We start from the raw sequence: 26,511 nt of genomic DNA, 5'->3' as shown, positions 1-26,511 counted from the left end.
AAAAGACCACGAAACAGACTAGAACTAGACTAGGGCCAGATAAAAAAACGGAGGCAAAAACAAAAGACCCCGACTGGCCATCTTTCCCTCGTTTAGTTGTCTGGTGTAACCTGGTCACACCACTGCAGTACGGTACTACACAAATTTTCGCCCCCCCTGCCGCTTGCTAGCTTGTGGGCAAGGTGGGCTATCAGAACTGATTTGGTCCGTCCTTGGCGCATACTAACCGCACCCCCTTACCTGTCTTTCTGTTCGTCCAGAACATCTCACCTCGTCCACATCGTACTTGCTTGCACTTGCCCACCTACCTCTCCATCCATACCTACCTTACATAGTGCCAATTCTTTTATCCCTTTTCCTGGCCTGACCTGCCTGCTTTGACAGTGTAGGGGGGTTTAGCATTGATTCACTTAACCGCCCCTCCCCATCCGCTACGCTATATCCGACTTACACCCATCCATATTTCCCCCACCACCGAGCAGGGGCTAAGCAAGCTCTTATATATACCACTCGACCTTGCATCGTATTAATACCAACCCCCATCTTCTTGATCATCCTCGCCCGCTTGCTCGTTTTCTTCAACAGAGACGGGAGAAGACGGCATAGAAGCTTAAGATATCTTATCATTAACAAACATCCGAGCACACCTTTATTTTTAACTCGACACACTCTACTGGGCTTTTCTCATACATATTACCTTTTTGAAAAGTTCCGTGTGTCCAGGATCGTAAGGCATACAGATCCATCTTGAAGAAAATGCGTCTGACCAAGCAAAGATATTCTCGTAACCCAGACGATTTCCCCACCGTGCAACTTTTTCTTCTTGGTAAGAGCGTTCCCAACTTCTGTTCTACCTGCCTAGGTACCTACCTACGTGCCCATGTGAGGTGCCTGGGGTACCTATGCAGTGACCTTTCTTTGATCGAAGCCGGGAAAATAAGCCACTAATACAAGTCGATAATGCAGCCATTGTTCGTCTTGCCGAGCCCATTGCCCTGACCTCGATCTTTCCATATGCCTGGGCACTTGTAAAGAAGTTTGAAATCGGCGCCGAAGAAGATGCCTCCTTCTACGCTGGCTTGCTCATCTCGAGCTTCTCCCTTGCGGAGGCCTTGATGGGCATGTACTGGGGTGGCCTTTCGGACAGAATTGGGCGGAAGCCGGTTCTTCTCCTTGGCTGCATTGGTACTATGTTCAGCATGATCGCTGTCGGGTTCGCATCTAACATCTGGATCGCCCTAGCCGGTAGAGCAATCGGCGGACTCCTTAATGGAAATATTGGAGTCATTCAGACCATGGTTGGCGAGTTGGTCAGCAAGCCAGAGCATGAGCGTAAGTCTGAAAATTCCCCCACCTCCCTAGGGCTGAAGCCGCTTCATGCGAAGTATACGAGGCACTGACCACTGGGCCATTCAATGATAGCACGCGCATACTCTATTATGCCATTTGTTTGGTCCATCGGCACCATTATTGGGCCGGCGATTGGAGGCACCTTTGCAGACCCCCACAGCTCGTTCCCTAACGCTTTCCCCGTGGGATCACTCTTTGATCGTTTCCCCTACCTGCTCCCCAATCTCCTCTGTGCTCTGATGCTGCTCGTTAGCATCATCCTCGGATACTTTTTGCTGGAGGAGACGCACCCGGACATGCAGCCACGCTCAATGATGCCAGAGGATACATACGTTTCTGATGAGACCCCATTGATGGAGACGTCGGATGCGCTCAAGCGTCCTGCCGTGGATCTGCGCGCTGAAACCTATGGGACTTTCCAACAGTCAAGGCGGGAAAGCAACGTTGGAGCGGGTGGTACGACGAGGGGAGCAGCCGTCGCAGCTATTGCCGCCGCCCAAAGGCAACATGAGAAGCAGCATGATGCTACGGTGACGTCGTACAACATCCTCAACTCGCGCATCGTGGCCATCATCCTCTCACTTGCAATTTTTACCTACCACTCGATGAGCTACGACCACCTGCTACCAATCTTCTTTGAAGACGAGCGAAGCCCTGGCCGTGTTTCCTCCAACGGTATGGGTGAGGTCAGCACTATGGCTTCTCTCCCAGACGTTTTCTTCCACTCTCCAGGAGGTCTGGGCCTGTCTCTGCCGACCGTCGGCATGATAATGGCTGTCAATGGAGCCATTGCACTCTTCATCCAGGCTGTCGTGTTTCCTATCTGCGCCGAGCGTCTCGGTGTCTATAGGCTGTTCATCATCTCCACTGTGCTGCACCCAATCGCCTACATCGTCGTGCCGCCCCTTCTGTACGTCCCGGAGAACTGGTTGTTCTCGGCCATCTACGCCAGCTTGACGGTCCGAAACCTCTTCAGCATCATAATCTACCCGCTGCTTTTGATCCTGATCAAGGAGGCTACGCCCAGCCCCACGATCCTGGGCAAGGTGAATGGTCTTGCAGCCAGCGTCGCAGCAGCTTGCCGTATGGTTGCTCCCCCTATCGCCGGGTACCTCTACACCATCGGAAGTCGCATGGACTGCACTGCCCTGGCCTGGTACATGAGCGGCCTGGCTGCGGTCGTTGGGGCTATTCAGTGCTTTTCAGTTACACGCCCAATGAGCTTGGAGAAGCAGCCGGAGCAGCTTGACGAGACCTCTGAGAGCCAGGTTGGTGTATCGACCGCCTAGAGCAGAACCAAACACACCACGCTCACGAAACGAATTCCTCAAGAGCACGAGTTATCCTGAAGACAGTGTGGGCAAGAAAGCTAAATTTTATTTAAAAACGATGACAACGCCAAGTGACCATTAATTTAAGGGGGTATAAGGGTCAAAAATCACGAAAAAGAGAGACGATAATGGTGATGTTTCACGCCAAGATGAATACATGAGGCGGTGTCTACTGGTCTTTTCTCACCAACTACATGCGTATTGGAAGGCACGGCGTTTTTCCAAGGCGTTAAATTATATTGTTAAGAGGAGTTTCAGGCGTATGCATTTTCAGGAGTTTTGGGCATCTGGGTTTGAATAGGTTTATGTTTACCTGTTTGGACTCGATTTTTTGCGTTGATTGTATATGGCGACCATGTTATTTAGCCTAAAAAAATACTGCTGGTTTCTGTGAGCAAATGCAGCATACATACCTTAGATTTGCTTAGTCGAGTCCCAAAAGTAAGAAGTTTAAGTTTTCAGCCTGTCCAAATGGATTCGATTCCCTAAAAAGACAGGGTTTTACGAAGCTTCTGGAAAATAAAACGGGCTAGGGCTACATACGGTATTATGTCATTGGCCCCTCTTCCCCATAATGTAACAAAGACATGCAGTGTGGCAACCGATGTTGTCGAATGAGTTGAGCATATCATTTGTTGATCATCGAGGCAGCTTGGCTGAAATTACAACATAACTGGGAATTTGTCACGTAGCAGTTCTGAGCTTTACTTTACAAATGCGAACTCCGGAAAAGGAACATGAGAGATTCTAGGTGCTTACCTTACCTAGACAAGGAAGGAAGTGAATTGGTCCCGAGTGAGTGAGTGAGTGAGTGAGTGAATGGGTAGGTAGGTAGGTGAGCAGGTGGGGTTAAAATTTAAGTGGAATTATCTCGCGCAGCTTCAAGGAGCAACGTCAGTCAGGTTCCTCCCCTCAAAAAAATTCTTAAATGCGTCCCGTGCCTGCCTATCTTGATCCGTCACATAAAACCACGAAATTGATGCTCGCGGATACTTGATCATTTTTATTGTTTTTTTTTTCATTTTCTCTTTTTACGGGGGCACAGAAGCAAGGACTTGCGCAGGGAATGCAAAGCACTATTTGAACTGTGACTGTGTTTCGTCTCGTCTCTCCTTGGGCCTTCGGCACCAAAAAAAGAAACACAGTGTGGTATTTTCCCTACACTCAAATAAACAAGCAAAAAAGAGCCCGCCTGGCTTTCACCATGGCTGGCAATATGCCAATGGACCCTGGCTCGTTCCAGAACGTGATCCAGGATCTCGCAAACAAGGCGTGCTTGGAGGCAGCAGAGGAGAACAGGCAAGCGGCGGCGAAATCAGGCGGCAATGGTACCACTACGGCAGATGGAATGGCCCCGGAGCTGCCCCCGGATATGGCCAAGGCCCGCAGCATGACGACCAAGGAGATTCTCGACGACCTCAACAAGTCGCCGCTGTTCATGACGGATCTGGAGGAGAACGACGACCTCGCGGCGCTGCAAGCGCTGGCCTACGAGGGAACACCTCTCGAGAACGCGTCGGACTTCAAGGAGCGCGGCAACGAGTGTTTCGTCGAGAAGCGCTGGGCCGACGCCAGGGAGTTCTACACCAAGGGAATCAACATCCTTGCCGCGGAGATTAGGCGGCGCGCGAGGGGCGAGCTGCCCGGGGAAGACAGCGAGCGGAAGAAGCGCGAGGCCGAGCAGGCTGCTGCGGAGCGAGAAAATGGACTGAACGAGGCCGAATCCACCGCTCCCACTACTAGCGGCGCCTTATCGTCGGACGATCCCGAGGAGATCAAGAAGGAGGCGGCGGTCCTGGAGACGCTGTACGCCAACCGCGCGGCCTGCCAGCTATCGATGCAAAACTACCGCTCCTGCACCCTCGACTGCGCGCAGACCCTGACCCTCAACCCGCGAAACGTCAAGGCCTTCTACCGCAGCGCCAAGGCCCTGAGCGCGATGGGCAAGATGCCCGAGGCCGAGGACGCGGCCAAGCGCGGCCTGGCCGTCGATCCTGACAATGCTGCGCTCAAAACCGTGGCGGCCGAGATCGTCGAGAGGCAGGCGAAGCTCAGCGCCAAGCAAAAGGCCGAGGCCGACAGACAGGTGCGCGAGAGGCGGCGACAGCTGCTGGTCAAGGCGGCGATCCGGCAGCGCGGTGTGCGGATGCGAACGACGCCCAAGCCGCCCGAGATGGAGGACGCCAGGGTGCAGCTAGTGCCGGACCCGGACGACGCCAACAGCGAACTCGCCTTCCCCGCAATCATTCTGTATCCGGTGGACGCCCAGTCCGACTTCATCAAGGCCTTTGGCGAGAACGACTGCATGAACAGCCACCTCTCGTACCTGCTGCCGTTGCCCTGGGACCGCGACGCCGGCTACACCCAGACCGGCGTCGAGTGCTACGTCGCCACCGAAAAGGGCACCCTGGTCAAGCTAGGCAAGAAGGTGCCGCTGATCAAGGTCCTATCCATGCCGAGCGTCGTGGTCGAGGACGAGCTGGTGAGGATCTTTGTGCTGCCCAAGAGCAAGGCCGCCAAATGGGTCAAGGACTTTACCGCCGCTGCAAAGGAGCGGGCTACTTCTTGAGATTGATGTCTTGGAGCACTTGATGAGGATTTCTTTCTTTTTTTTTCTCTTTTCTTCTTGTTATCTTTTTTTTATACTCAAATCGAGGCTTCCTCGATCTTTGTTACGGCATTTTGGCGAGTCGTTATTACTAGTCAATAGGAGGCCCTTTGTATAAAGAGCAGAGGCGGCTGTCTGAAAAAAAGGATGAATGACAGGAACAAATTCAAGCAGAAGTCGGGCAGCTGACACTTGGAGACTCTGCTCAGGAGGAGATTATGGGGAAAGCAACTACTTTTTTGCCATGAATTCTACCCTCCTCGGATACACAATTGTTCTCTTAAGCACACGCAGAAAAGCAGACTACACAGGCTGCGGATGGGGGTGGTTTTATGGAATGCAAGTACTGCCGAAAAAAAGCCATGGTTCGCCCTCACAAGAAAGCCCAACAGACGAAAAGCTTTGTTTGGTATAGAAGACACACCATGAAGACCCAAAACGCCATGATCCAACACAAGCAACAAACCAGTCCCACTAAAAAGCGCCTAAACCACTCCACCATAGTGAGATTGAGCAAATATTAAAAGCATATCAGGGAGCAGACGGGAAAACGAGAAGAAATGAAATAATTAAAGAATGGCTCATAGCAATCATCATGTCGACAGCGCCCTCTTCCTACTCCGAGTCTGAACCCCCGTGGGCGCTCTGGGTGGCACAGTGGCAGCACTAGACGGCTGAGACGGTGCATCCCACAGATTCTTGCCCCTGACCGCCATATCTTCACGAGAAGCCAAGGTGATGAGTGCTTGAATTGCATCATTCCTGAGAGCGCGCGCGTCCGCGGCTGAACCTGGTGTAGCAGACCGAGACTGACGCTGAGGAAGATGATGCAGATGCCACCGCTCCTGCTTTTGTTCTGTTTTGCTCCTGTCTTGGGAATGACCGTCTGGGCCTGAAGCCTTGGTTGTGAGCCTGGGACTGAGGCTGTCCACCCCACAGGTCCGTGTCGAGACTCCACTGCCCGCGTCGCTCTCGCCGCCACTGTAACCACTGCGATCGTCTCTTACGGTATCCGACAAGGTGCTCGTCGCAACAGCATGGCGGAACGGGACGAAAGGACCGACTATGGGCGGCAGGCGGTTCAGCATTCCCTCATCCGGCGGGCTCGGGGTCGGTGGAGCAGTGTGGTACTGGTGGTCTCGATACAGCTCATGCTGGTAGCGGGGAGTCACCAGTGGAGGAGGCAGAATCCGCGACAGCGAGCTGACCAGTGAGCTGTTTATATCCCGCCTATGGCCGCTGTCACGGCTGGCAGTGTAGCGGTGACGACAACCGTGTTCGTGCATATGAGATGGGTCTCTAGTCTGCTCCTGTCGAGCGTTGGCTGCAATGTACTCGGCCCTCCAGCCAGAGTGTCCTGAAAGTGACGGGGTCGCCGCTAAAACGACTGGAGGAAGCCGTGGAGGTGAGGGGAAGCGCCTCGGCCGGTAGTCTGGCACGGAGATCTGCTCTGGGGAGTTGGGATAGCTCTCCGTCTTAGTGGAGGGACTGCTGTACATTATGCCATCCCGCAGACGCCGCGCCGCACCACGCGCCAGGTGGACTCGCCGCTCGTGAAGAGTCGAGGATGTAGGAGATGTGGAGTAGCGCATAGGCGGCCCTGGACCACGGCGACGGAGGGGACCTTGTTGTTGAGCTTGCGCTTGCATCGACCGTCCATACATCGACTCGGCCTCGCGGGTTGCATGAGCTACGAGCTCGCGATCGATAACCATGCGTCCAAAGTTGGGCGATTCTGGGGGAATGCATTCGGCTGGGAACTGAGGACCGAAAATGGGGATCAGGGCGCCGGCAATCGGGTGACAGAACGTAGCACAAACGGCTCTAGCGCAAGCGAATGGCATCCAGTATCCTAAAGAGGCCGGAGCTTTCTATTAGTACTGGACGGTACCTTGCAGCTGTCCGTGAGATGGGCTTTGGGATGGCATACCCTGAGCACTGATGGAGCCACCTGTGATACTGTACGTTATGTCCTTCAACCCATGGTTCTGGTTGAGTACTTTGCCCGGTACAGTCTATTCATATTGACAGCAGTCTCTTTAGTAACAGCCCTAGAAGATATATCGAGAGAGTCAAAGCCTGCTTGGCGCCACTAACCTTGGTGTAGCCGCGACATTTGAAGAAATGCGTCATTCTAACAAGGCCGCAACCATAGTCCCACATAACTGTGTACTCTTCGTTGGTGTCCGGAATGGTATATGTGTATTGGAACACTGAGACAGATGCGTGGTGCCAATGGGCTCAAAGGTCAACATTTGAGAACTCCGGACTAATCATCAAAACAAAGACTACCAGACTGGGGTCCAGGACATACCCTCAAAGCTCTCTCTACCAGTCTTGGCAAAGAAGTCTTTCTTGCCACTGTTGTATGGTATGTGTCGACTGGTTTCACGGATGCTGCCAAATGGGCGGACCTGAAACCTGCGAACCTCACGCAGCGAGGGCTCGTCGAGGTCTTCAAAGGGAGCGTAGTTTACCGAGAATCCCCTGCCCCTGTGTTCCATCTTTAGGAGTGGAGCAGCTCCAGTTGATGATCGTGGAGGTGTTGGCATGGAAAGGAGGCCGTAGTCAGGAGAGACTGGCGATGGAAGCTCGTCCGTGTAGGTTGATGAGGGCGTTGGTGGCATGATAGTGTGCCGGGGGCGACCTGCGTGAGGTACGACCGACAGCGGATTGAGAAGGGACTTCATGGGGAGCATGGCTGGAGCGAGAACCAGTGATAAAGAGGCCTCGCTATGGTCACTCTTATTCGAGCAAGGCGAGTTTATCCTCGCTCTGATAGTAGAATAAAGATGTGGCTGGGAATGATACCGGCTATCAGATGGCTTGGTCGAGGAAATGTCGATGTCGAGCGAGGAGAGGCGACAAAAATACCAGTCGAGAAAAAGGAGGGAGAGGACTGTTGCTATTTCAAGTCGCAGAGAGTACCGTTGATTGCCGGTCATTTCCTGCCCCTCTCACAAGTCAGGAAACATATGAACAAACAGAGGACAAACTCTGAAATGGAACCAAGCCCTTGCAGGTGTATGTATGTATGTGTGTGTGTGCGTGTGTGTGTGTGTGCGTGTGGGTGGGTGGACCTTGAGTAGCCGTGGCTAACGACCTCTCGCTCAACCTTCACCGAGATTTGGCTCTTCAAAGACACTAGCAAAGAAACCTGGCTACGGCCACTCCGGGCTTTTCAAAGGGCGGAGGAGTAGTGGTGGGCCTGGTTCTCCCCCCTTGACTGTAAAAGCGGCCAGTTGCGGCGGTTCCTCTGGTCTTGAGTGGTTCTTTTCTTTGTCCTCATGTGCAGGAACTGGCTTGAGAGTGCAGCACTCAACAAGCTGCGAGGCAGGTGGAACAGGGGGTTTTGGTTTGTCCACCGCCCGCCCGGTTGGCGAAGGAGGGTGGGAGTAAAAGGAAGCCACAAAACAAAGGTGACAAGTGATCGGGTATAGCGAAGCAGTCAGAGGTAACAAGCAAACACGGTACAGTTCGGGTCAGTGTGCTGCCGTGCGAAGCCCCGAGCCAGGGAGATGGTGCCAGCTGACTGACTGCTCCAATGGGTACCCGGCAGTGTTTAAAAAAAAAAAAAAAAAAAATAAAAAAAAAAAACAAGCTGATAACGATGGCACAAGCCTTGGTGTCGCTGTTGCCGAAGGCTGCCAAAAGCCAGGTTGAGAACTGACACAACTGTCGCTGCGCAAAGTGAGGACTAGCGGGGGTCTAGTAGAGGGCCAAAGAGAAGAGAGATATTAGACAAGGAGCCAGGGTCAAGGTGGAGACCGACAGGTGATATATGATATCAAGACTTCTTCACCTTTCAGCACGGTGAGCTGCGGGTAAATGCAAAGAGTACTGCTGGGTACTGCCGAATGCCCAATTAGCCCGCTTGCTCTAGAACTAGAGAACTGTCTGTCGATCGGCCTCGTCCAGATGCATACGCAAGTTGATGTTCTGGGAGCAAGCGAGCCGTTGTGTCAAGTCTTCCGTGCCGTGAACCTTGTCGAACCGTGATTATTATTATTATTGCTAGTATTACTAGCCGGCCTTCCTCCCACTGGTTTCCCAGTGCCTGGCAGACAAAGAAGCAGCAACATCACCCGGCTCCCTGTGCTAGGTTTTTTTATTCGTCTAGTCTCTCGCAGATCGGATTTCGTTGCCCTCCGGGACCACGAAGCTGTCAAGCCACTCCAAGAGCAGCCACATTTGCCGTGGGCACTTTGGTTTCCCGGCAGCAAACTACAGAACAGAGCTGAGAGGGGGTGGCAGTCAGTTTGTGTTGGGCGGTAAGTCTGTTTGGAAGCTCTTCCATAGGATCATAAGCCAACGGAAACCTGCAGAAAGTGCCGTCTGAGCTACGAAGTTGGACTGTGTTCCCTCCCCCTCCCTTTTGCTTTGATAGCAAGGTGTGGGGCAGGGACAAGCGCCTATCGGCCAGGAAAGACTCATCGGCATCTATTAAAACAGCCCGAATAAAGCTTTTCAAAGCGCCCTCAGTGGCTTGTGGAGGGTCAAGAAAGAACTGGTGGTCCTTCAGGGGGTCTTTTCATTGTCGCTGTTGAATCTTGCAAATGTAAAGCTGACCAAATCATAATTGACGGCTAGCCATGGCTCATCATGCAAGTGGACATGTTGCTATCCAATGACCAATAGCGCACACACACACGCACACACACATACTTTTCCTGGGCAGCTACGTCAACCGCAGCTCGTAACAGGGGGCGTGTCCATGGTCAGGGTGTAGGTCGTCTGTAGCCTTGCGCCCCATTTCACTCCCTTGCTACTGGGCCGAGATTCATCACGACTCCCTCGAATACATAGTGAAGAGGGCTGGGCTTGTGATATGTCACATTTACCAACAGCAACCTGTCGTCCATGTTGGGTTGCCGCTGCCGACTCATTTTCGTTCGCTGCCTGTCTCAAAGGTCGGGAACTCCGTTTGATAGGTCTTTTAAGCTATTTATCAAGGCTCCACATGACATGGAATCCGCGATCAAACCTCAACACCGATGCTATCCAAAGGTTTCCGGGTACGAATAGAGCGAAGGAGGAAGCAAGGCGACCAGAAAACGTCACAATAGCAGTCGTGGTGGCCTCGATAACCTTCTCAGGCTCGACTGCCATGCTACGACAGCACGCTGTGCTGCTTGCTCGCTGTGGATTGCTGGCGGAAAGAATGCAAGAAAAGTAAGTTGGCGGGCTTGCAGCCAGAGTGTGTCTCACGTCAAACGCGCAAGGCGCACAAACGCACCAGATAATCCCCGTCAAGGCAACACAGAGCCCCATTTTGCATTCCTAAGAACTGCGTGTGACAGCTAGAAATATACCCCTGGCGGAAAGCAAGCCCGACGAAAGATGCTTAAAGAGGATAACAGAGAGAAGAAACAAACATCTAAAAGGTCCTCAAAATTTGACCTAATGTAGCCAGAGGGGACGGCCAGTACACCAACGTAGGTATGAATGCGCCCAAGGTACGTGAACAAGGAACCTATGAAACTCGGTCGAACAGGTCCCTGGGTGACTCCACTCGAAGACCAAAGTACAGCACGTTGGATTTTGAAGCTGGAACAGATTCGCGGGAACGCGATGCTGGTCTAACTGAGGCTAGGTTAAGTCACCTCTTTACTCGACTGGGTCATGATGCAGCCTGTCCAGCCAACAAGCAAACAAATGAACGGATGGCTCGAGCTTAGCTGCCTGCTGATGAATTATCGGACCCGAGTGGGATTTGCGTGCCCACAGATTAGAGCACACCAGACACAGGGCGGACAGGCAGTTACCAGTTGCTTCCCTATTGCGAGGATACAGCATGGCTAGTGTCTTTTGTTCACTTTCCGGACTCTCGCTCTTTTCTACAGAGACTTGGTCGAGTCTTCTTGCTGCAGTGTACTGAGCCGACCGTCTGTAATTGGCGCAACCTTCCCGACGGGAGTCCGAGCCGTTGTCTTGTCTTGGTCGGGCATCGGAAGCAATCAAAGATCGATCCATGGCCCGAGCTTCACCTCTCTGTAGCGGCGTCGGAGAGCGACTGAGATCAAGTAAACGGCTGAAAGGACATGAGGAGCCCCTGAAACGGTTGCTGTGAGAAACAGACTCGAGGGTCAATTCTGCCCCTCTTGCACCTGTCTTCCTCGCAGAAGAGGATGTCTCCTTCTAATTATCCACTTTTGTGTTGTTCAAGCATGGCATTGCAAGTGCCGAGCGCGTGGCATGGTTGCCTTCGCGCAGCAACCTTGGGCGACCGCGGTCTAGTTTAGATGGGCGTGCAGCTTGCTGTCTCACCTTGGAAGCTGCACACTAGTTCATGTCCAAAGGGGCCTGCTGTGAACACGCCCGCACGACTTCCCGCCGCTTGCTTGTATAGGGAAACGGCTCACGGCGTGACTGGCAGCGCATCGGATGTGAGAATGAGTCCCACGGAGTCCTCGAGCACTTGAGCACCACTGCTGCTCCCCTCCTGGCCGTGGTCTCACCGACATGATGTTGAGATCCGTGCCCGAAGGCATGCACAACGCAAGATCGCAATTCGGGGCTTAGCAGCCGGGTTGGTTATTCTGGTTGTTGCACGACGTGTATAGGTAGTCAGAGAGAAGTAAGGTGCGCGACTGAGGGCATTTTGATGCCTTGATGCCTTGCTGCCTTTCTCATGATCCTCACCCGCCCGCCGTGAAACACCAGAGAGGTTTGTTACACCGCGTGCCAGGTCTGACTGGACAACATCGGTGATGCACACGCATCGAAAGCGGAAAAAGGGAGGCAAGGGGAGCAGACGAGCTAACACGCTTCGGAAAATTTCCTCACCTACCTTGTGGAAGGCCAAAAGCCCACGATGCTTGCATCCACAAAGCACACACCATCGGGAGGACTGTTACACCATTGCCATGCATGCATGCATGGCAATTATGATACCGCGAACCCCACCTCCACTGTGCTCAATAACCTGGTCAGTCTACGCCAGAAGAAGCGGCCCGCCTTGTGTCAGGGCAACAAATACATGATGCAATGAGGGATGAGAGAGGAGACCAACAAATGCAAACCCTCTGGCCCTCAAGCCTGGCAGCTCCCATGAGCATCCGATATAGTGTGCACAATCACGTGCTTTGATGGACATGCATCCCAGCGCTCGACATCGACTGAGGCTGGTGACTTGGCCCCCCCCCCCCCCCAGGGATTCATAGGGGTAAGTGGTTGCAGGCAGGGATAGTAGGGGGATTTGCTTTAGCACCCAGGTTTGGCTGTTAACCTCATGCTAGCAGCCAGTATGTCTGTAAGTTGATTGCGTGATTGCACGGCTGCCTGATTGTAGCCCAGGCACTACTGAAGGTACTCGCAACTGTTTGCTGCCAGATGAAGCTGGTGGACCGATACCTGAGCGGCTTACTTTGTTTTGTTGAATGTGCTGGCAATTTTCGACTGCTGTTGCCTACCACAACGCCCCTTGATAGCCTCCTTTTGCAGCATGCCTGAATCGGACTCCCCTTATTAACACTGAGCACGCATGTGGGAGGGAGTACGAGTACCATGACAAAAGAGTCAAACAGAGGCAAGGGAATTCGGCAGCACAAATTTCTTGAGTAGCAAGAAGCATCCGTCCTTGGTACCCACCTCCCATGTGTCTCTCGTTACTCCCGCCCCACTACCACGCACCAAGCGTGCTGTGAGTCCATAACACCAAGACCGACCCGAAGACAAGTGTTTTCACGTTGCAGGGTCAAGATGGGAGGTCTGGAGACGGAGCACATGTTGTATCCGCGTGGCATCGGTTTCAGAAATCCGCGCGCGTGGACAGTTCCCCGTCTCTTCCAATCGAATAAGGTGTTTTCCATGCTGTTTTCCTGGTACTTGGCGTGCCTCCATGTGGCCGTGTGATTTTATCGTTCTGTTCTTCTTTCGTTTTTCTTCTTGTTTCCTGTCAGACATGATGGCCGAAAAGGGTCGCATTAAAACTGCGTCAAAAACACACATCGATGGCACCATCGATCGGTCTTGGTCAAAACTTACAGATTCCCCGCCTGCCATTTTGGTTGCTATGACTTGATACTGTTGTATCTGTCGTCGTTAATTTCTTGATTTTACAGGTAAGTTTCAAGTCAAACAGATACTGTGCTTTGTATCCAGGTTTATCAAGGGGTAAAATAGAGAAGGAAAAAAAAGGTAACCGAAGCCACCAACCCAAGAAAATTCCACGCTGCTACCACCGTACTTTCCCTGTTGGTGACCACTACATTTGCATACAATCGCACCCGCCTCATCTCCCAAAGGTATATCGGGTAGGTAAGATTATATACGTACCTGCGAAGACCAAAACATACAGTGTCTATACTGTGCTCAATTATGGTCCGGGAAGCCAAACCCAAATTGCAAGGACTTTGCATGGGAGCTGAATAGGTACAGGTACCTTACGCGAGTGAATGCGTTGACAGTTCCACAAAATCAGTAGGTCGATCTTGAAGTGAATCATCTCAACATCAAGATAAAGATTGAAGTGGTCTCGTTTCCCTGTGGGGCCTTTTTCTCTTAAGGGAATCCGTTTATCGTTAACAACAGACGGAACAAAGCCGAACAAGAATAATAGGTGGCGACCCAAGAGCTGATGGGACAGTCCAAAGTGAATCTACCACCAGATCACGTGAAAGCCACATCGCGTGTTTCCAAAAGACGCGTCGTGAGGCTTGGTGGATCAGAGAATAACGACAGGGTTTTGTTTACATTCACAAGCGATCCCGATAGGGAAACAAAACAAACAAATCTTTTATGAGTGATTTCATTTGTAGCTTATCCCGCCAGCAATCGACTTTGGACTGGAATCGTCCCCCGCCGTACCAGTTATTCACTCTTTTGATAACAGGGTGCTGCGATTGTCCTGGGCCTGGCCCCTCATTTCAATAACTGGCGAACTTGTTAGCCTTCTCAATTCTGGATCAACTTTTTTTTTTTTTTTTTGGTGCATAAAAAAAAGTGCACCGTCGCCGCGACAACTCGACTTAACTCGACCAGAGTCGCTCACAATTCGTTCGCGACAGACATCTTACTACGATCACCACTCAACTTCGCGGCTCCGTTGCCTGACTGATCGCCATCATATTAGAGCTAGGCATTGCCTAGTCTCCCATCACTTAGCCCAACATGGATCTTTCCGACATGGACGATTCGATGAACGACTTCCTCGACAATGAATCTGAGGGATACTCACCTGAGCCTGTGAGTCGCCCAGTTTTACAGTGAAAAATTGGCGATACTTTTCCATTGCTGACCAAGCCTCGTTTCGTCCGTACAGAAGCCCAAGGCGAAGCCTGCCGCAAAACCTGCTGCGAAAAAGGCAGCAGCAGCAAAGCCGAAAGCCGCACCAAAAAAACTTACACAAACCAAGCTGACGGCTACCAAGAAGCGCCCAAAGCCCGAGTCTGATAACGAAGATGAAGGGATGGACGGGGGCACATTTTCTGATACCCCTCCTAGCTCTGAGAAGCAGAAGAAGGCACCAGCGCCCAAAAAGTCGGCGAACAAGATCCTCACGGAGATCGAGAATGATAGCCTCAATCTCGACGATGTAGCGGACACCAAGCCCCAAACAAAAAAGACCGCGACGGAAACCTATCAGAAGCTTACACAGCTTGAGCACATTATCAAGCGTCCCGACACCTACATTGGCTCCGTTGAGCGCACAGAAACAAAGATGTGGACGTTCAACAAGCAGACTGGCCTGGTGGAAAACAGAATTGTTGCCTTCGTTCCCGGTCTCTACAAGATCTTTGACGAGATATTGGTCAATGCGGCAGACAACAGTCAGCGTGACAAGACAATGACATACCTCAAGGTCACTGTCGACCGCGAATCGGGTCAGATTTCGGTCGAGAACAATGGCAAGGGCATACCGGTAGAGATGCACGAAAAGGAAAAGGTTTACATCCCGGAGCTCATCTTCGGTCACCTCCTGACGGGTTCCAACTACGACGACAAGGAGCTCAAGACCGTGGGAGGTCGTAACGGATATGGCGCAAAGCTCACCAACATTTTCAGTACCGAGTTCATCCTCGAGGCGCAAGACTCGTCAAATGGGAAACGTTACAAACAGACGTGGACAAACAACATGAGCAATTGTGGTAAGGCCAAAATCACGTCGAACAAGACCCAGGATTTTGTTCGTGTTACCTTTACGCCCGACTATGCGCGGTTCGGCATGCCTGACGGCATCGATGATGATCTGGAGGGTCTTCTGTACCGTCGTGTGTACGACATGGCCGGCACGTTGGATAGTAACGTCAAGGTCCATCTGAATGGCGAGCAGCTCAAAGTCAACTTCAAGAAGTACTGCGAGATGTATGCGAAATCCATTGCGCAGGAGCGCGACGACGTCCCCGAAGGCGAAGACAGCAAAGTGGCCGAGGTCATCTTTGAGGATCCCAAAGCCCACAAGCGTTGGAAGGTCGGCTTCACCGTCTCGGACGGCCAATTCCAGCAAGTCTCCTTTGTAAACTCCATTGCCACCACCCAGGGAGGCACACACGTAAACTACATTGCCGATCAGATCACAGCAGCACTCTTGGCAGATCTAAACAAGAAAAAGAAAGGTCACTCTTTGAAACAGCACAACATCAAAAATTACATCTTTATCTTCGTCACCTGTCTTATCGAGAACCCTGCCTTCACCTCACAAACAAAAGAGCAGTTGACGACCAAAGCGTCTCAGTTCGGCAGCAAATGCCCCCTGACCGAGCCTTTTCTCAAAAAGGTTCGGCAAACAGAGGCTATCGAGAACATTATTCACTTTGCTGAGAAGAAAGCAGACAAAATGCTCTCCAAGAGTGACGGCAACAAGCGCTCACGTATCAGCAACGAGAAGCTTGTTGATGCCAACTTAGCAGGCACGAAGCACGGTCATGAGTGCACGCTAGTGTTGACTGAGGGTGACTCTGCCCGTGGTCTGGCGGTTGCTGGCCGTGCCATCCTGGATCCAGACCGCATCGGCGTGTTCCCCCTCAGGGGTAAGATGCTGAATGTGCGAGATGCATCCATAGATCAGATCCTGAAGAACAAGGAGATCCAAAATATCAAACAGTTCCTGGGTCTCAAACACAAACAGGTGTATACAGACACCAAGGGTCTTCGATATGGTCATCTGATGATCATGGCTGATCAGGATCACGACGGAAGTCATATCAAGGGTCTTCTCATAAACTTCCTCCAAGTGCAGTTCCCTTCTCTGCTGCAGATCCCCGACTTCTTCCAGGAGTTCATCACTCCGGTTGTCAAGGTATGGCAGGGATCAAACCCCAAGAAGCCTACCAAGCTGAAGACCTTCTTCAATATGCCTCAATACGAGGAGTGGAAGGAGGCCCATAAGCATGAAATCCGTCGGTGGGACTACAAGTACTTGAAGGGGTTGGGTTCGTCATCGAACGAGGACGCACAAGTCTACTTTACCGATCTCGACCTGCATTTGAAGCAGTTTCATACTATGAAACCTGATGAGATTGAGCTGTTCGAGCTGGCGTTCTCAAAGAAGAAGGCCGATGCGCGTAAAGAGTGGCTGGGCAACTTTATCCCAGGTACTTTCTTGGATCATTCAACCAAGCAAATCACCTACTCGGACTTCGTCAACAAGGAGCTCATTCTCTTCAGCATGGCTGACAACATGCGTTCAATCCCGTCCATGATTGATGGACTAAAACCTGGACAGCGGAAGGTCATCTTCGCCTGCTTTAAACAAAACCTGGTCAAGGATAAGAAGGTCGTCGAACTGGCTGGATACGTCTCAGAGAAGGCCGCTTACCACCACGGTGAGGCCTCTCTGCAGCAGACAATCATAGGTCTAGCGCAAAACTATGTAGGCTCCAATAACGTCAACTGTCTGGAACCTTCTGGCAACTTTGGTTCTCGACTTCAAGGTGGTAGCGATGCGGCCAGCGCTCGTTATATTCACACTCGCCTCTCCCCTTTTGCGCGCCGTGTGTTTAACCCCCTTGATGAGCCCGTTCTGCAGCACCAGGTCGATGATGGAAAGGCCATCGAACCCAAGGTTTACGCGCCTGTTATTCCCATGGTTCTGGTCAACGGCGCCGACGGTATCGGTACTGGCTGGAGCACGTCGATTCCCAACTATCATCCCGAGGAGATCGTCAGGAACATCAAGCGACGCATGGGACGTCTTGACGTTCCCGAAGAGCAAGAATTTGAGCCCATGACGCCCTGGTGGCGCGGATGGAAAGGTACCCCGGAGCCAGAAGATGCCTCCAGGATCCGCTTCAAGTTTAACGGCATCGCCAATCTGGACGACAAGAACCCCAATGAGGTGGTCATCACCGAACTGCCCATTCGGATGTGGACAGACGACTTCAAGGCCAGGCTTGAAGAAATTATACGCGCCGAGAAGACGCCATCCTGGATCAAGGACTACAAGGAGTTCAACGACCATAAGAATGTGCACTTCATTATCCAGCTGGATGAGAAGCACATGAAAGAATTCCGTGACTCTCCAAACCTGCTTCTGGAACGTTTCAAGCTGCAGAAAAACGTCGCTATCACCAATTTGGTTGCCTTTGATACGAACGGACAGATCCGGAAATACGACAAAGTTGAAGACATCCTAGAGGAGTTCTACCACTACAGACTGAACGTGTACGCTGCACGCAAGGTAAGTCACATTTGTCATTTGAGGACCTGTTTTCTGCGTGTTGTTTTGATCCCATAAATCTGACCTGCCTTGCAACAGGCGCACTGGCTTAGGGTATTCGACGCCGACTACCGGAAGCTCACAAATCAATACCGCTTCATATCTGAGATCATCGACGGCAAACTCGTCGTTTCGAAGAAAAAGAAGAGCGTTCTAGTGCAAGAGCTACGCCAGCGCAAGTATGAACCGTTTCCCAAGGGCGAGACTGGGAAGAAGGCTCAAGATGAGGAGGAGGAGTTCGAGGATGAAGAGGAGGACGAAGTCGCAGAGGGCACTGCAGGCGACTACGACTACCTTCTATCTGTGAGTTCTAAATCGACTTTCATACGACAAGCTGGCAGAGACAAGAGACTAACAAGCAGCAGATGGCGATCTGGTCACTTACACATGAGCGCCTTGAGCGCCTGAAGAAGCAGCTCGAGGCCAAGAAGGCCGAATTCGATGAGCTCAACAGCAAGAGCGAGAAGGATCTCTGGTGCAAAGACTTGGATGACTTCGTCATGGAGTGGGAGAACCGTAAGTGTCTTGCGCTGTCCAAGGCTGCATCCCAAATTCTTTTACAGCTCCCCAGTCCAGTAAATGTCACTAGGGTCACAGCCAAACCGCAGGAAACAGGTACTAACCGCAAAATATCCTGACAGAGCTCAAGTTGGATGCCGAAATCCAGACAAACATCCGCCGGATGGGCCGTCGCGTTTCTAGAAAGATCGGTGCTGGCAAGTCGGGCGGACGCAAGGCTAAAGCGGATGACGACTACGCACCGACAAAAGCCAAGGCTCCCGCAAAGGCCAAACCAAAGGCTGAAGCCAAGAAGGTTCCCGAAACCAAGACCCACGAGCGGTGGGATGCCGCTCTCAAGGCAGAGTCCAAGCCTCCTGTCAAGGCTGCCCCCAAATCACAGCTCGATGGCGTCGACGATTTCTCGGATGACGATTTTGCTGCTTTGAGTAAGCCCAAGACCACGATCAAGAAGGAACCGTCACCCGTCGAGGAGGTTGGCGATGAGTCCCTGGCACCCATTACCGCACGCTCAAAGCGTGCTGCGGCTACCAAAAAGAAGCAATGGATCGTTGATGATGATGAGTCCGAGTCAGACTTTGACGACAAGATGCTTGACGATGTTGGTGCCATGGTCAAGGGCATCAACAAGTCGGCAGATGACACGGGCCCAAATAGGCTGAGTCTGTTTGCTATGAACAACGGCGAGAATGCGGCCTCGACCTCTGCGTTCACCAAGCTCAAGTCAAAGCAGTCCAAGACGTTTGAGCCCAAGAAATTTGACTTCGACAGTCCGGACGAGACCAACTACGAGGGTCTTGCTCAATCAAGCCCCGTCAAGTCTGTCAAGGACGATGTTGATGAGTTTCTTTCTTCGGACGATGATCTCCCTGCTGTGAGCAAGATCAACGCAGCTTCAAAGCCGGCGGTAGCTCCCAAGGCGCCCCTCAGCGTCGTTTCTACCGCAGCAAAGAAGACCCGTGGCCGACCCGCTGGTGCCAAGAACAAATCCAAGGGCGACGAGCCTGCGGCTGCCCCAAAGACGAAGACGAAGGCTGCTGCAAAGGCGAAGCCGGTTGCCCTTTCGCCGGCCGCAAAGGCCTATGCGGCGAAGCTGAAGGCCAAGAAGGCGGCAGAAGACGACGATGATGATGACGACGTCGATATGGAAGACACACCACCATCACCCGCTCCAGTTGCCCCCAAGGCCCGTGGACGGCCCGCACGCGCTGCCGCGGCTGCACCGAAGGCCAAGAAGCCCATCTATATCGACAGCGAAGATGAGGATGAGGACGACACCATGGGTGGTGACGACGGTGATGATGCTGGCGAAGACTTCGATATGGACAGTGACTGAGACTGGCAAAGAAATGAAGGAGCTTTCAAAGGCATTATGGTTGTGAAGAGGATTGCGTGTGCATAGTGGCAGGGGTCTCATTTTACTCTGATCTATTTGCGCTTGTTGTGTTTCGTTAGCAGGACGTTGTTTTTTTTTTTTTTTTTTTTTTTTTTTCTCACACCTGGGGCGGCGCTAGCTGCGCGTTTACGGGAACTACTCTTCCGAGTAGTCTCGGCTCTCTCGATGCGTTCTGTTTATTGCACATGATTTAATCCTGTTTTCCTTATAAGCGTGCCGGGCGCCGGTTCTTATTTATCAGCTTTACAAGATACCACTCGTCTAGTTATTAACATGATGCGTCAACTGGAGTTGACAACATATCCCAATATATTCACTTCTACAATGCCTTTTATTTCCCGATAGGCCATCAGTTTCCCCAAGCAACAAAGGTATGGTTAGGAACAGTCTGAGCCATTTCTCGACTATTTCTCTTCGAGTTCCTATGTACATGTTTGTGATTGTGTGCATTTCTTTGCTAGGATACATGCCCTCAATTCGAAATACCACGGTCTACTTATATATGCCCCCACGCCAGATTCGACTTTGCTCTTCTATCTTATTTCTCCCATTTCCAGACTATGTTAGTTGCTCATTTGGTTGCGATTCCCAGTATGTGAGGCACGGTGTTATACCAAGGCTCCTGGTGAAGCGATTTGAGGTCGACGTCCGACCAGTCCCCAGCGGCACGAATCAGCTCGCCCGTCCTCCTCCGAAGCTGGCAACCTCCAATGACACGGGGCCAAAATATGTTTACTAAAGCTGCAAGTTCGTGAGGGGTCAGCTTTCGTTTTTTTTTTTTTTTTTTTTTTTTTTGTTTTTTTTTTGGCACAGACAAATAAATAAGAGGGACCATGGTAGGATTCACCTTGATACAAAACCATAAAGCGGTTGTGCTCGCATCGAACGTGCTCGTACAAATACCACCTCCCACCGGGCTTGACTATAGCGAGATGCACACATAATTAGTTATTTCTCCCCTGCTCGACTGTCACGGCGGCTCTCTAGTGCTTTGTGCAACAAGGTCACTCCCAGAGTTTTCAGGAAAATATAGGGCGAGCTCACGAAAGCGGTAGAGTTGCCGCATGTTGTGTTCTGGATCCGGGATGCTGCAGAGGCACAGAATGCTGACTATGCAGTCCACTTCACCCTCGGCCACGACTCCCGAGTCGGCCAGGGCCTCGATCCCCTGTGGCACCACCTCATAACGGCTTTCAAGGTCGTGCTTCTTCACGGCAGCCTTAAGGGCCGGGTGCACGGCTGTGTTAGGCTCGACGCCTATGATGCGCGTCGCCGCGGTCGAGGCTAACAAGCCAGCCCACATGCCGCTGCCGGGGCCGACCTCCAGCACGATCCCGGAAGCGGGAGGGTGTGCCTCATGGTCGACTGCTCTGCCGGCGTGCACCCGGCCTTGCAGGAGTGGTATAACCTTTGGACGGGCCGAATCCCTCACACCGGGCCCTGCCCAAGCCCAGAAATCAGAGAACCATTCGCTTTGCAGCGTGGCGAGGGAGAAAAGTCCCCTTGTACGAACGAGACGGACAGCAGTTGAAGGCAGGTAGCTCAAGGAGATGAACATGAACTGCCAAGGGTCCAGCAACCACCAGAAAATTTCCGAATACTTTGTCGTCATGATTTCTTCAGTTAGAACTAAGTTCTAGTCTAGTTCCAGTATATTGCGACGAGAATATCTGGCTTCAAAGAGGAAGAAAGGTCAAGTAATCTAGAACAAAAAATAGTTCTCGAACTAGACCTAGATGATGTTTTATGATGGAGGGGCAGGCACCCCTGTTTTATACCCCATGGGCAGCAGTCGACGGGGCGCCCTTATGGTCCTTATCACAAACCCTAACCCCAAACTCCAAGAAATATGTACCCACCCCCCTAAACAGAAAGAAGAAGGGTATGTGGCATCAACCAGGCCAGATTGAATTGACCATGCGTGACTCGGCCTGGCTGTGTATGAACGTGAACGATCACATCTTTTACCAGGCACTGCCGCCAGCACCACCGCCGCTAGTCTGCCAGCCATTGTCAGCAGCTGTGGGGGCGTTCCAACTACCACCATCTCCTCCATTGTCAAAGCCGGCGCTGTTGTCCAAGCCGCCGTTGTCGAAACCACCATTGCCAGCGTCACCAGCGTCATCCTCAACCACAGGCTTGGGGCACTTAGATTTGAAATGGCCCATCTCTGAGCAGTTCATGCACTTAACGCGGCTCATGTCACGAGGCTTGGGGCAGTCCTTGGCCACGTGATCGAACTATTACATGTTCGCTTGATGTTAACGTCACTTCGTTATCATGTTTTATTCGAGTGACATACCTCATCACAGTTGCGACACTTCATCCGACGAGGCTCAGTGCAGTCGCGCGACATATGGCTGGTTTTCAAGGGTGATTAGTATTGAATTTACTCAATGGCATGAGGAGGGTTGAGGGGGAAAGAACACTTACTCCTCAGCGCCGCAGTTGTGGCAGGCCCTGCTCTGAGCGCCTTGGGGGCAGTCCTTGCGCCAGTGTTTGCCGATCTCACCGCACTTGGTACACTCGAGGTCCTCAGGGACTGGTCGAGGCTCAGGGCACTCCTTGGCGGTATGTCCCGACTTGTTACAGTTCTTACAGGCAAACTTGTCAACGCGGGGAGTAGTGCAGTCCCTGACCCTGTGGCCAGTCTCGCCGCAGTTGAAGCAAGTAATTGCTTGCTGCTGCTTCTCGATGGGATCCTCAGGGCACTGCCTTCTATCATGACCAAGGGCGTCACAGTTTCTGCAACGAGGCACCAGGGTCTTTACCATGTCGCCGGCCTCCTTGAGACGCTCAAGGTTCTCGCCAGCATCTTTGGGCCAAGCCTGACGGTCGCGCGGGCGAGGGCAACGACCACTAAAGCGGTAAGTTACAGAGTACTTCTTTCCCAGGTTGCCCTGGAGGTCCATGTTGGTCATGGTCTCGTCCATCTCAAGCTCCATTGCAATCAGAAAGACGCCGACATCATGCTTTCGAAGGGCGTTCTCGAGGGCAACGAAGTCTGTGTTTGGAAGGGCCTTGACGTAGGCCCTGATGGCTTCTTTGGCGTCGAACATGTCATCATCTGCAACAGCCTCCTTGATTTTGGCCATAGCAGCGGCTGGCTCGAGGTCCTGGACATCGGATCGGTCGATCTTCCGCGGGTTCTCGCATTCATTGACAGAGTGGCCCCTAGCAGCTTTCAGTATCAGGAAACACAAAAGCTCGAAACATAATTTTATGCTGAAAGTACTTACTCTTCCTGGCAGTTTGCGCAAAGCTGCGGAGGCTTTTCTGGACAGTCACGCTTCCGATGGCCATCCTTGCCGCAGAGGTTGCAAGTTCCATCGAAGGCTCCGGGCTCCTGGGTACCCCGTCCGCCGGCATCTGCTTCGTCTCCGCTAAATTGGCCGCCGCCAAAGTCGTTTTTGTTGTTGTTTCCATCCTCTCCAGAGTTCCACTGGTTGGTGCCGGTAGCTTGCTCACCACCAGAGTTCCACTCGCCTCCGCCAGTATCCTGTTGAGCACCGGCGTTCCAGTCGCCGGCACCAGTAGTCTGCTGACCACTAGAGTTCCAATCATTTGCACCGCCATGGGCAGTGGTAGACTGACAACCACCCCAGCTGTCGGTACCCCAGGATGCCATTCTGCTTTTTCAGCTGAAGACGGGCAAAGTCAGGTAGTGCTTCGAGAGAAAGTGAGGGCTAGGTCAGTGATTGTTTGTTTCGCCGTCTAGTTTATGACGGTTGCTAGGTCAATGGCGTGCGGTAGCAGTTCAAAAATGGACAAGTACCAAAGCGAGGTCTCTTGTTGTAGTTGAGAGCAGTAAGAAAAATGAAGAAAGTGAGCGTGGGTTGAGATGAAGGATTAGGTGAAAGAAAGGTGTATGATAATGGGAGGTGGGGACTGATGGCGGCTGAAATAGGATCGAAGACTAGATGTTCAGGAAGTTTGAAGATTGCAGAGGATATGGGGACAGAAAGAAACAGTATCTGCTTACCTTTTTTGAGTGCTTTGTTACAACAGGGCTGGCTGTTGCTGATGTATCAAGCTGAATGGCAATAGAGAAAGAGGGAGAGAAAGACGGGCCACGTCGAGAGGTGAAGACGAGAGTGAGTTCGAAGTGGGTGAGCAAAAAAAAGGGTACATGGAAAATAGAAAAGGAAAACCAGAATGGAATAACGTTACAAGTTGCAGCTGGCAAGGCGGGGAGAAAGCATTTGTGGGGGCTTTTGCGTCTCGTTGTTCAACAACTCGTCTGGAAGCGGAAGGAACGATATAGACACTTGGGTTCCTCTGCCAGGCCGGGTTGGGTACCTCTTAGGGCATGCAACTCTCGAGCTAGGTGTGTCAGGAAGGCTGTGTGGGTGGCAAAGTGGCACTGGCAGTCAGTCTATCGGTCAGATGCATTCAAACGAGTTGTCGACAAACGGTCAGTATCTGATCTTGTATCAAAGGCTTCTTTGACGTTTACCTACAATGAACTCGGGAAAGAATCCATAGATAGAACACGAGAATTCTGCTATTTCTAAGCTTTAGGTTGGTGGAATCCAAAGTGAGGTATTCACGTATATGCTCGTTCGTATGTTTTCCTTTTGCATATACCTACCCAGGTGCCTAGGTAGGTAGGTTTGGTGGCTATTCTACTATATTACCAGAACTACATGTCAGGCCATAATCATGGAATGCATTATGGTGATAAACAACGTCTCCTTAACACTCTCCAGTTGGCATACAAACATGATGATACAGAGACACGTTGCTTGCCAACCAACGTACTACACCCACGTCCAGTTTCTGTAGCACATTCATTCGTACTATGGTAAATCACACAGGCACCTTACAAAGTTTATTTAAAATCACCGCGAAGACCGTCCCCAGCCGTGCTGTCCATCTTCAGGGGGCTTCGTTTGTTTAGCCCAATAAACGAGTTGGTGTAGTTATTACGCAATGCCATGCACAAAAGCTCTAAATCCACAGCGAATCAAGCCTGGATAGATGTACAGACGCGATGAAAAGATGAAAAAAAAGAATCAAAGCAGCCAATAGCTGTGCCGTAGTTGCATCGTCAGCATCGGAAATCCACAGATCGAGAATTATGACGCCATTTCGATATCCTTTTCCCTGCCGTCGATGAAAGGAACAAACGCCTCCCGGTTCATCCAGCGCCCCAGGTCATGCTCCCGACCTGTATCGTTTTCCTCATGATATGCTTGATCGATGGATCGCTTGTTTGAGGCGAGACCTGACGGCCTTGTTCCGGTAGATTTCGATGTGGCGACTGATCTCCTGGCCTCGAGGATGTCCTGATACGCCCGCAGCCACTGCTTACACTCCTCATCAAAGTTGGTACAGAAGCGCTGGCAGTTGACGAACTGAACGGCGCTGACCACGTCCACGCCAAAGAGGTTCATGATGTATCCAGCTACCATCAGGGCCGAGCGTTCGTTGCCACTGTCGCAAAATACCAATACCTTGCCGCGGCTGAAGCTGGCTGGGTCGATGGCCATCTCACCAGGCACGGCAGGCACTTGGACGGCCTGTTTCCGGTAGACACTGAGCATGTGGTCGTTCACCTTGCGGACGAACTCGGGAAAGAGCCTGATGAGCTCTTGGTGGTTTGTGGCGTCGATGTGATCTATGGCAATGTCCAGCCCTTGAACCGCTTTCTGTAGGGATACGACCTGGATCGGGGCCATGCGAGTGTCCAGGACGCCCAGCAGCATCGTTATGCCCTCTCTCTCCAGGTATGCCCTGTCCTTTGCGCTGTTCCAAGGGCCTAGGTGGAGGAAATCAAGAATGGGCTGAGCGTTCCGCCGCATATCGTAATTCCAGTTGGACGTGTTATCACGGGCAAGCTGTGGTGCGTTTTGAGTGATTATGCGCAAGTCCGCCTCAGAAAGATCGGCAGAATCCATCGCTTCAAAAGATGGGAGTATGCTGAGGGTTGGAAGGGGAAGTGCTGGTATCATGATATAAGGAGGCTCGGGTGGGCCTCTCTCGAATGGCGCCGTTGCGACGACATTGCCGTGCTTCTTACGATTTTCATCGTCCATTTTTAATCGAATTTTTGTTGTTTCCTTTTCTTTTTGTTTTCTCCTTTGATGCTTGGCCGTTGGCAGTCGATCAGTGAGAAGAAATCAAGTCTGCGATGCCTGTTGCCCGCGCGCAGGCGCGCAGAATCGATGACGGCCTCGTTTATGAGCTGACGATGCGATTTAGGATTTTGGGCTTTTGTTTCTGTATCTGGTTATATGGCTGTCTGTCTTGTCCGGACTTCCGAAGAAACTGCAGATGGAAACAGGAGGTCCCAATTCAGTAAAGTTGACATTAAATCTCCAACTGTCCTGAGGCCTGTCGAGTGACTTTGTCCATTGATCGTTGAACGCTTGTGCTGTCCAAGTTTGGTACAGTGGTCACTCTCAGCTCAGCTGTCAGGATTCTGAGGCACCAGTTAGTCAGTCCTTCGTGGCCAAATAAGCAGTCTGGGTGAGAATCAAAATAATATAGAGCAATCAGTCTGAAGAGATCTTGTCAAGTATTCAATCTAGAACTAGTTCTAGTCTAGGATCAGATCTAGATAGGAGTATCTAGGTAACCAGTCGGAACCAGATACGAGGTTGTTTCCAAGGTGCCACTACTGTAGGTTGAGGTGCGTTGGGAGCTA

General features: G+C 51.8%; 6 protein-coding genes across 6 annotated transcripts; 4 read left to right on the top strand and 2 right to left on the bottom strand.

The window, feature by feature from the left end:
• The first annotated feature begins 152 nt into the window (after window positions 1–152).
• MGG_13192 (uncharacterized protein) lies at window positions 153–3,131 on the top strand. Its single transcript, XM_003711997.1, has 3 exons — window positions 153–826; window positions 967–1,332; window positions 1,423–3,131. The coding sequence occupies exons 1-3, from the start codon at window positions 757–759 to the stop codon at window positions 2,637–2,639; spliced, it is 1,653 nt and encodes a 550-aa protein (XP_003712045.1). The 5' UTR covers window positions 153–756; the 3' UTR covers window positions 2,640–3,131.
• Window positions 3,132–3,595: 464 nt separating this feature from the next.
• MGG_06164 (uncharacterized protein) lies at window positions 3,596–8,495 on the top strand. The gene is made up of 2 exons (XM_003711996.1): window positions 3,596–7,250; window positions 7,333–8,495. Exon 1 carries the CDS (start codon window positions 3,886–3,888, stop codon window positions 5,248–5,250), a length of 1,365 nt encoding a protein of 454 aa, XP_003712044.1. The 5' UTR covers window positions 3,596–3,885; the 3' UTR covers window positions 5,251–7,250; window positions 7,333–8,495.
• Window positions 8,496–10,190: 1,695 nt separating this feature from the next.
• Window positions 10,191–10,593, top strand: MGG_16769 (uncharacterized protein; the record flags this gene model as incomplete). The annotated part of the gene is made up of 2 exons (XM_003711995.1): window positions 10,191–10,461; window positions 10,590–10,593. Exons 1-2 carry the CDS (start codon window positions 10,250–10,252, stop codon window positions 10,591–10,593), a joined length of 216 nt encoding a protein of 71 aa, XP_003712043.1. The 5' UTR covers window positions 10,191–10,249.
• Window positions 10,594–13,998: 3,405 nt separating this feature from the next.
• Window positions 13,999–20,191, top strand: MGG_06162 (DNA topoisomerase 2). Its single transcript, XM_003711994.1, has 5 exons — window positions 13,999–14,475; window positions 14,552–17,908; window positions 17,987–18,250; window positions 18,313–18,463; window positions 18,589–20,191. Exons 1-5 carry the CDS (start codon window positions 14,401–14,403, stop codon window positions 19,800–19,802), a joined length of 5,061 nt encoding a protein of 1,686 aa, XP_003712042.1. The 5' UTR covers window positions 13,999–14,400; the 3' UTR covers window positions 19,803–20,191.
• Window positions 20,192–20,234: 43 nt separating this feature from the next.
• On the bottom strand, window positions 20,235–21,561 carry MGG_06161 (uncharacterized protein). Its single transcript, XM_003711993.1, has 3 exons — window positions 20,907–21,561; window positions 20,710–20,784; window positions 20,235–20,603 (listed from the first exon to the last, which is right to left on the bottom strand). The coding sequence occupies exons 1-3, from the start codon at window positions 21,472–21,474 to the stop codon at window positions 20,434–20,436; spliced, it is 813 nt and encodes a 270-aa protein (XP_003712041.1). The 5' UTR covers window positions 21,475–21,561; the 3' UTR covers window positions 20,235–20,433.
• A 2,826-nt stretch (window positions 21,562–24,387) lies between these two features.
• On the bottom strand, window positions 24,388–26,482 carry MGG_06159 (uncharacterized protein). Its single transcript, XM_003711992.1, has one exon. It carries the CDS (start codon window positions 25,898–25,900, stop codon window positions 24,941–24,943), a length of 960 nt encoding a protein of 319 aa, XP_003712040.1. The 5' UTR covers window positions 25,901–26,482; the 3' UTR covers window positions 24,388–24,940.
• Window positions 26,483–26,511: the final 29 nt, after the last annotated feature.

The sequence above is a fragment of the Pyricularia oryzae genome, chromosome 3 (assembly GCF_000002495.2).
Source record: "Pyricularia oryzae 70-15 chromosome 3, whole genome shotgun sequence".
Lineage (NCBI taxonomy): Eukaryota > Fungi > Ascomycota > Sordariomycetes > Magnaporthales > Pyriculariaceae > Pyricularia > Pyricularia oryzae.
Note: the sequence above shows the minus strand (reverse complement) of the source record. Positions and strands in the feature narration are given on the sequence as shown.